A 10,520-nucleotide genomic window follows, 5' to 3' on the forward strand; every position below is an offset into this window, starting at 1 on the left:
CCTCGCCAGGTATGCAGGAGGTCGTGGGTTCGATCCCGACCCTGACCATGCCTGCTGCTGCTGTAGATTTGGAGTCTGCGTCTCTCTCTCTCATCATCATCACGGTGGCTAGGAGATGTTGACTACCTCGCCTGGCGCGCAGGAGGTCGTGGGTTCGATCCCAGACCCTGACAATGCCTGCTGCTGCTGCTGTAGATTTTGGAGTCTGCGTCTCTCTCTCTCTCTCATCATCACCAGGGTGGCTAGGAGATGTTGACTACCTCGCCTGGCGCGCAGGAGGTCGTGGGTTCGATCCCAGACCCTGACGATGCCTGCTGTTGCTGCTGCTGTAGATTTTGTAGTCTGCGTCTCTCTCTCATCATCATCACGGTGGCTAGGAGATGTTGACTACCTCGCCTGGTATGCAGGAGGTCGTGGGTTCGATCCCAGACCCTGACGATGCCTACTGCTGCTGCTGTAGATTTTGGAGTCTGCGTCTCTCTCATCATCATCATCACGGTGGCTAGGAGATGTTGACTACCTCGCCTGGCGCGCAGGAGGTCGTGGGTTCGATCCCAGACCCTGATAATGCCTGCTGCTGCTGCTGTAGATTTTGGAGTCTGCGTCTCTCTCTCTCTCTCTCATCATCACCACGGTGGCTAGGAGATGTTGACTACCTCGCCTGGTGTACAGGAGGTCGTGGATTTGATCCCGACCCTGACGATGCCTGCTGTTGCTGCTGCTGTAGATTTTGTAGTCTGCGTCTCTCTCTCTCCATGCGTGGATTTTTCTCCGGATCTTCCGTTCTTTCTCCCCCGCCCCTCCACCTCCACATTTCGAATGAACGTTACGCATTTCGAGTGTGTGTTGCTGTTGCTAGAAATTTCCCCCGTGGTGATAACGACGATGAGCTGCCATCATTTGCGAAAGGGCTTCGCATCTCAGTGGGTGACTTACAACAGGTAAAATGAAATTAAAAATTGCAATTGAAACAAAAAAAAATGGTCAAAATTGTTTGATTTAAAGCTTTCGTGACTGCAGGGATTCATATTCTTGGTTCTTTCGGTAAAGTCACCACCACGTAGAAGCGAAACAATAAAAAATATATAATAAAAAATTTTATAATAAAAACTATATTTTATAATAACATTTTATTTTACTTTATTACTTACGCCCGTTGATCAGATGGTGCCCTCTGGGTCTCTGGGTAAAGCCACGTAGATGGGTTAAAATAAATAATCATGATAAAAAAAAACTTTGTCTTTCTCTCTCTCTCTCCACCTGATTAGGGATCCCTTGTGATCGAAACGTCGTAGTTTTTATTATAAGACCTCCTTTGCCAGTAACAAGATATAGGAATAGGGTTTTTACCCTTTTAACTGGCACAAAAACTGACACCTTTATTCAAGGCATCATGTTTGCAATAACCACAACACACGCAGTCAAAATGCAAACACAAAAAGAGACAACTCTGATAATAATATTGGCACTGTCCTTGAATTTGATTGGTCCACACTCGATACGGCTTTTCTTAGAGCCCCTTAGTCTCTCCACTGGTGTTTGACCAGAAGACGCCAAAAGGCATACAACTCAAAAACAGCGCACTATCAGAGTATTGAGGGCTAGGGGTGAGCATTTACATTATGTATTTCTCTACGAGTCTCTACCAATCTCTGTGAGTCTCTATGTATCTCTATATATTTCTACGTATCTCTATGAGTCTGTATATCTCTGTGAGTCTCTACCAATCTCTATGAGTCTGTATATCTCTGTGAGTCTCTATGTATCTCTATATATTTCTACGTATCTCTATGAGTCTGTACATCTCTGTGAGTCTCTACGTATCTCTACGAGTCTCTACGTATCTCGCTGTTGGTCTCTATGTATCTCTATATATTTCTCCGTATCTCTATGAGTCTGTATATCTCTATGAGTCTCTACGTATCTCTATGACTCTGTATATCTCTGTGAGTCTTTATGTATCTCTATATATTTATATGTATCTCTATATATTTCTACGTATCTCTATGAGTCTGTATATCTCTATGAGTCTCTACGTATCTCTACGAGTCTCTACGTATCTCTCTGTTGGTCTCTATGTATCTCTATATATTTCTCCGTATCTCTATGAGTCTGTATATCTCTCTATGAGTCTCTACGTATCTCTACGAGTCTCTACGTATCTCGCTGTTGGTCTCTATGTATCTCTATATATTTCTATGTATCTCTATATATTTCTACGTATCTCTATGAGTCTGTATATCTCTATGAGTCTCTACGTATCTCTGTGAGTCTGTATATCTCTCTATGAGTCTCTACGTATCTCTACGAGTCTCTACGTATCTCGCTGTTGGTCTCTATGTATCTCTATATATTTCTACGTATCTCTATGAGTCTGTATAACTCTCTGTTGGTCGCTATGTATCACACACGCGTGTTGTTGGGGGCAAGGGCATTGACAGAGCTTTGAAATCTACACGGCTCTCTCTCTCTCCCTCTCTCTCTCTCAGCACCACACAGTGACATTCACAGTCACTACACATGTAACTCTACGTGTATCCATGTATCTCTATGAGTCTCTACATATCTCTATGAGTCTGTATATCTCTGTGAGTCTCTACCAATCTCTATGAGTCTGTATATCTCTGTGAGTCTCTATGTATCTCTATATATTTCTACGTATCTCTATGAGTCTGTATATCTCTACAAGTCTCTACCAATCTCTATGAGACTGTATATCTCTGTGAGTCTCTATGTACCTCTATATATTTCTACGTATCTCTATGAGTATGTATATCTCTATGAGTCTCTATGTGTTTCTATGGGTCTCTGCCTATCTCTATGAGCCTGTATTTCTCTATGAGTCTCTACATATCTCTATGAGTCTGTATATCTGTACGAGCCTCTACCAATCTTCTTGTGAGTCTGTATATCTCCATGAGCCTGTATTTATCTATGAGTCTCTACCAACCTATATGAGTCTGCATATCTCTATATATTTATACGTATCTCTATGAGTCTGTATATCTCTATGAGTCTCTACCAATCTCTATGAGTCTGTATATCTCTGTGAGTCTTTATGTATCTCTATATATTTCTATGTATCTCTATGAGTCTGTATATCTGTACGAGTCTCTACGTATCTCTACGAGTCTCTACGTATCTCTCTTTTGGTCTCTATGTATCTCTATATATTTATACGTATCTCTATGAGTCTGTATATCTCTGTGAGTCTCCATGTATCTCTATATATTTCTATGTATCTCTACGAGTCTCTACGTATCTCTCCGTTGGTCTCTATGTATCTCTACGAGTCTCTACGTATCTCGCTGTTGGTCTCTATGTATCTCTATATATTTCTACGTATCTCTATGAGTCTGTGTATCTCTCTGTTGGTCTCTACGTATCTCTACGAGTCTCTACGTATCTCGCTGTTGGTCTCTATGTATCTCTATATATTTCTACGTATCTCTATAAGTCTGTATATCTCTATGAGTCTCTACGTATCTCTATGAGTCTGTATATCTCTCTATGAGTCTCTACGTATCTCTACGAGTCTCTACGTATCTCGCTGTTGGTCTCTATGTATCTCTATATATTTCTCCGTATCTCTATGAGTCTGTGTATCTCTCTATGAGTCTCTATGTATCTCTATATATTTCTACGTATCTCTATGAGTCTGTATATCTCTCTATGAGTCTCTACGTATCTCTACGAGTCTCTACGTATCTCGCTGTTGGTCTCTATGTATCTCTATATATTTCTACGTATCTCTATGAGTCTGTATAACTCTCTGCTGGTCTCTATGTATCTCTATGAGTCTGTATAACTCTCTGCTGGTCGCTATGTATCACACACGCGTGTTGTTGGGGGCAAGGGCATTGACAGAGCTTTGAAATCTACACGGCTCTCTCTCTCTCCCTCTCTCCCTCTCTCTCTCAGCACCACACAGTGACATTCACAGTCACTACACATGTAACTCTACGTGTCTCCATGTATCTCTACGAGTCTCTACATATCTCTATGAGTCTGTATATCTCTACGAGTCTCTACCAATATCTATGAGTCTGTATATCTCTCTATGAGTCTCTACGTATCTCTACGAGTCTCTACGTATCTCACTGTTGGTCTCTATGTATCTCTATATATTTCTACGTATCTCTATGAGTCTGTATAACTCTCTGCTGGTCTCTATGTATCTCTATGAGTCTGTATAACTCTCTGCTGGTCGCTATGTATCACACACGCGTGTTGTTGGGGGCAAGGGCATTGACAGAGCTTTGAAATCTACACGGCTCTCTCTCTCTCCCTCTCTCTCTCTCAGCACCACACAGTGACATTCACAGTCACTACACATGTAACTCTACGTGTCTCCATGTATCTCTACGAGTCTCTACATATCTCTATGAGTCTGTATATCTCTACGAGTCTCTACCAATATCTATGAGTCTGTATATCTCTCTATGAGTCTCTACGTATCTCTACGAGTCTCTACGTATCTCGCTGTTGGTCTCTATGTATCTCTATATATTTCTACGTATCTCTATGAGTCTGTATAACTCTCTGCTGGTCTCTATGTATCTCTATGAGTCTGTATAACTCTCTGCTGGTCGCTATGTATCACACACGCGTGTTGTTGGGGGCAAGGGCATTGACAGAGCTTTGAAATCTACACGGCTCTCTCTCTCTCTCCCTCTCTCCCTCTCTCCCTATCTCTACGAGTCTCTACCAATATCTATGAGTCTGTATATCTCTCTATGAGTCTCTACGTATCTCTACGAGTCTCTACGTATCTCGCTGTTGGTCTCTATGTATCTCTATATATTTCTACGTATCTCTATGAGTCTGTATAACTCTCTGCTGGTCTCTATGTATCTCTATGAGTCTGTATAACTCTCTGCTGGTCGCTATGTATCACACACGCGTGTTGTTGGGGGCAAGGGCATTGACAGAGCTTTGAAATCTACACGGCTCTCTCTCTCTCTCCCTCTCTCCCCCTCTCTCCCTCTCTCTCCCACTCATCTCACGCTGATCAAAGCTCCGGACGGAGCCCAAGGAACAAAAGCATCGAAGGGTCGTGAGCTGGAGAGACAGCGAGCGAGCGAGAGAGAGAAAGGGAGAGTGGAGGGAGTGTGTAGTAGTGGCGCTAGAGTTAGCGCCCTGCACGACGAACCCCGGCTCACAACAACGAGCGGAGCGCCGAGCGGATAAATCGCAGCAAGTTGGCACAGCAGAGGGGAGCAGATGGTGCAACCTAGCCTGGCACAGCAGGCAACCCATGGCACCTGCACGGTTAGACCCGTGGTGAACGGCGGCTGATGTTTTAGGTTGAGTTGGGTGGGTGAGTGGGTGGGTGGGTGGATGGGTGGGTGGGTGATTGAGTTGGTGGGTGAGTGGGTGGATGGGTGGGTAAGTGGGTGGGTGGGTGAGTTGGTGGGTGAGTGGGTGGGTGGGTGGATGGGTTGGTGGGTAAGTGGGTGGATGGGTTGGTGGGTAAGTGGGTGGGTGGGTAAGTTGGTGGGTGAGTGGGTGGGTGGTTGAGTGGGTGGATGGGTGGGTGGGTTGGTGAGTGGGTGGGTGAGTGAGTGAGCAGGTGTGTGGGTGAGTAGGTCGATGAGTGAGTAGGTGGATGATTGTGTGGGTGAGTGGGTGGATGAGTGGGTGGGTAAGTGGGTGGGTGAGTTTGTGGGTGAGTGGGTGGGTGGGTGAGTGGGTAGGTGGGCGGGTGGTTTGGTGAGCGGGTGTGTGGCTGAGTAGGTCGATGAGTGAGTGGGTGGGTGAGTGGGTGAATGAGTGGGTGAGTGGGTTGGTTAGTGGGTGGGTGAGTGGGTGAGTGAGTGGGTGAGTGGGTTGGTTAGTGGGTGGGTGAGTGGGTGAATGAGTGGGTGAGTGGGTTGGTTAGAGGGTGGGTGAGTGGGTGGGTGAGTGGGTGGGTGAGTGGGTGGGAGGATGAGTGGGTGGGTCGGTTGGTGGATGAGTGGATGGGTGAGTCGGTGGGTGAGTGGGTGGGTGAGTTGGTGAGTAAGTGGGTGAGTGAGTGGGTGAGTGGGTTGGCTAGTGGGTAGGTGAGTGGGTGGGTGGGTGAGTGGGTGAGAGGATGAGTGGGTGGTTGAGTGGGTGGATGAGTGGGTGGGTGACTAAGTGGGTGGGTCACCAGGGAGCGGTGGCGCAGCGGTTAGCGCCACGTTGTGCCACGAGACCCGACTTCGATTCCCAGCTCACGGGAAACCAGCAACTCCGCCACCGACAGCGAGAGTCTCAACAAGCGGTGCCTGGACCTCCCCTAGGTCGACTCAGCCTCAATTGAGAACCTGGCGCGGTGCATAGATAAGCATCGCCACTGGGGAGACAAAGGCGGCCGGGCGTGGTTTGCTGGCCACCCACCCCCATCGTGTGCCAGAGTGCCGGTAGCCTTCATAGGCGCTGCTGCTGCTGCTGCTGCTAGCAGCCTGCACCGTCGCCTGAATCGAAGGGCGATATTTAGCGGTTCGAATCAGGCGGTCCGCCCGGGTTAACACCGCGGCTTTTGTGTGGAACTGCGAACGACAATCTTGATTTGAAGCTTTCGTGATTGCAGGTTTTCATGCACTCTGGTGCTTTCGGTAAAGTCACGTGGGTATAAAATATTTTTTCGTTTTATTTTATACCTACGTGACGTAGGTATCATCAACATAATCATCATCAACATCATCAACATCATCATCATCATCATCAAAATCATCATCATCAACATCATCAACATTATCATCATCATCAACATCATCATCACCATCATCATCAACATTATCATTATCATCAACATCATCATCAACATCATCAACATCATTATCATCAATATCATCATCAACATCATCATCAACATCATCAACATCATTATCATCAAAATCATCATCATCACATCAACATCATCAACATCATCAACATCATCATCATCAACTTCATTATCATCAACATCATCAACATCATCAACAACATCATCATCATCATTAACATCATCATCATCATCAACATCATCATCATTATCAACATCATCATTATCAACATCATCATCAACAACAACATCATCAACATCATCAACATCATCATCAACAACATCATCATAAACATCATCAACAACATCAACATCATCATCAACATCATCATCATCAACTTCATTATCATCAACATCATCAACATCATCAACAACATCATCATCATCAACATCATCATCATTATCAACATCATCATTATCAACATCATCATCAACAACATCATCAACATCATCAACATCATCATCAACAACATCATCAACAACAAAAACATCATCAACATCATCAACATCATCATCATCAACAACATCATCATCATAAACATCATCATCATCATCAATATCATCATCAACAACATCATCATCAACATCATCATCAACATCATCAACATCATCAACATCATCATCATCATCATAAACATCATCAACAACATCATCAACATCATTATCATCATCAACATCATCATCATCATCAACATCATCAACAACATAATCATTAACATCAACATCATCAACATCATCATCAACATCATCAACAACATCATCAACATCATCAACATCATCATCAACAACATCATCATCATAAACATCATCAACAACATCAACATCATCAACAACATCATCATCATCATCAACATCATCATCAACAACATCATCAACAACATCATCAACATCACCAACATCTACATCATCATCATCATAAACATCATCAACAACATCATCATCATCATTAACATCAACATCATCAACATCATCATTAACATCATCAACATCATCAACATCACCAACATCTACATCATCATCATAAACATCATCAACAACATCATCATCAACATCATCATCATCAACATCATCAACAACATCAACATCATCAACAACAACATCATCATCATCAACATCATTAACATCAACATCATCAACATCATCAACAACATCATCAACATCACCAACATCTACATCATCATCATCATAAACATCATCAACAACATCATCATCATCATTAACATCAACATCATCAACATCATCATTAACATCATCAACATCATCAACATCACCAACATCTACATCATCATCATAAACATCATCAACAACATCATCATCAACATCATCATCATCATCAACATCATCAACAACATCAACATCATCAACAACAACATCATCATCATCAACATCATTAACATCAACATCATCAACATCATCATCAACATCATTAACATCAACATCATCAACGTCATCATCAACATCATCATCAACATCATCAACATCAACATCATCATCTTTAACATCAACATCATCATCAACATCATCATCAACATCATCAACATCAACATCATCATCTTTAACATCAACATCATCATCAACATCATCATCAACAACAACATCATCATTAACATCAACATCCCTACAGCTTGTGACAACAACATCATCATCAACATCATCAACATCATCAACAACATCAACATCATCAACAACAACATCATCATCATCTTTTGATTTAAAGCTTTCGTGACTGCAGTAATTCACGTTGAAGGGAAACAACAAAATAATAAAATATATATAAAACAATAAAAAAATTATCACGACGTTTCGACCATAACTCAAACGGTCGTCTTCAGGTGTGATATTGTTTTATATATATATTATTATTTTGTTGTTTCCCTTCAACGTGACTTTACCGAAAGAACTAAGAATATGAATTACTGCAGTCACGAAAGCTTTAAATCAAAATTTAAGGATTCATGTTACTGCATTAACCACAATACCCGCGGTCAAAATGCAAACGAAAAAAAAAACATACTATGATAGTGCGGCCTGGAAGCGTATTATTAAATAACACACGTTACATTTTGATTTAAATAATTACTAATCTACAACTAATTACTAATCATAACCAATGACTGATTACTAATCGATTATATAATTACAATACCCCCCTCCTCCGCCTCTAATCACTGCACCTGATATGAGTTAAGTGATGACGTCACCCTGCTGCTCTATATAAAAACCGGGAGCAAGTGGAGAGGGCTTTACCATTCTGGCGAATTGCCCGATGATGCTGGGTGTAATTAACCAGCGAAACGTCGTACAACTCAAACTGTAAATGTGGATTAACTCTTCAACACACCGGTGGGCTGAAGTAGTGAATTATTTGTCTTTTGTCAACGTGACACTTTTTTTTTTGCTGATTGGCCGTGTTGGGTGGTGGAGGGTTACGACACATTTATAAATAAACGCGATCTAACCCAAAAAAAAACCTTTATTATGAATAGTATTGGTCGCGAAAGCCTACGTGTTAAACATACTATGATAATATATGATGCATTGTCAAGAAGGTTCTACGTGGGGGGCGTGTCTGGAGGCGGAGCTTTGAGTGTTTGTGGGAGAACGGTCGAGAAGGTTCTACGAGGGGGCGTGTCTGGAGGCGGAGCTTGATAGTTTCGTGAGAGAACAGTCGAGAAGGTTCTACGAGGGGGCGTGTCCGGAGGCGGAGCTTGAGAGTTTTGTGAGAGAACAGTCGAGAAGGTTCTACGAGGGGGGCGTGTCCGGAGGCGGAGCTTGAGAGTTTTGTGAGAGAACGGTCGAGAAGGTTCCACGAAGGGGCGTGTCCGGAGGCGGAGCTTGAGAGTTTTGTTAGAGAACGGTCGAGAAGGTTCTATGAGAGGGGCGTGTCCGGAGGCGGAGCTTGAGAGTTTTGTGAGAGAACAGTCGAGAAGGTTCTACGAGGGGGGCGTGTCCGGAGGCGGAGCTTGAGACTACGTGCGAAAACGGTCGAGAAGGTTCTACGAGGGGGCGTGTCCGGAGGCGGAGCTTGAGAGTTTTGTGAGAGAACGGTCGAGAAGGTTCTGCGAGGGGGCGTGTCCGGAGGCGGAGCTTGAGAGTTTGTGCGAGAACGGTCGAGAAGGTTCTGTGAGGGGGCGTGTCCGGAGGCGGAGCTTGAGAGTTTTGTGAGAGAACAGTCGAGAAGGTTCTACGAGGGGTGGTGTCCGGAGGCGGAGCTTGAGAGTTTTGTGACAGAACGGTCAAGAAGGTTCTACGAGTGGGGCGTGTCCGGAGGCGGAGCCTGAGAGTTTTGTGAGAGAACAGTCGAGAAGGTTCTACGAGGGGGCGTGTTCAGAGGTGGAGCTTGAGAGTTTGTGGGAGAACGGTCGACAAAGGTTCTACGAGGGGGGCGTGTCCGGAGGCGGAGCTTGAGAGTTTTGTGAGAGAACGGTCGAGAAGGTTCTTCGAGGGGGCGTGTCCGGAGGCGGAGCTTGAGAGTTTTGTGAGAGAACAGTCGAGAAGGTTCTACGAGGGGTGGTGTCCGGAGGCGGAGCTTGAGAGTTTTGTGAGAGAACGGTCGAGAAGGTTCTGCGAGGGGGGCGTGTCCGGAGGCGGAGCTTGAGAGTTTTGTTAGAGAACGGTCGAGAAGGTTCTATGAGAGGGGCGTGTCCGGAGGCGGAGCTTGAGAGTTTTGTGAGAGAACAGTCGAGAAGGTTCTACGAGGGGGGCGTGTCCGGAGGCGGAGCTTGAGACT

The 10,520-nt window shown here is 44.2% G+C and overlaps 2 protein-coding genes across 4 annotated transcripts in view; both read left to right on the forward strand.

Moving 5' to 3' along the window:
• Positions 1 to 10,520, forward strand: part of LOC116958029 (cGMP-dependent protein kinase 1-like) — a 295,703-nt gene that overhangs the window by 189,959 nt on the left and 95,224 nt on the right. The window lies entirely within an intron of this gene.
• LOC142908043 (uncharacterized) overlaps positions 1 to 10,520 on the forward strand; it is a 65,937-nt gene that overhangs the window by 51,794 nt on the left and 3,623 nt on the right. Inside the window, exons 2-3 of the mRNA XM_076058205.1 lie at positions 6,640 to 9,720; positions 9,784 to 10,479. Coding sequence (XP_075914320.1) covers positions 6,640 to 8,500 — 1,861 coding nt within the window. The 3' untranslated portion in view covers positions 8,501 to 9,720; positions 9,784 to 10,479. The remainder of the gene's footprint in view (positions 1 to 6,639; positions 9,721 to 9,783; positions 10,480 to 10,520) is intronic.

The sequence above is a fragment of the Petromyzon marinus genome (genome assembly GCF_048934315.1).
Source record: "Petromyzon marinus isolate PM22_M1 ecotype Great Lakes invasive population chromosome 68 unlocalized genomic scaffold, UKy_Petmar_22M1.pri1.0 chr68_unloc.1, whole genome shotgun sequence".
In the NCBI taxonomy this organism is placed as follows: Eukaryota; Metazoa; Chordata; class Hyperoartia; order Petromyzontiformes; family Petromyzontidae; genus Petromyzon; species Petromyzon marinus.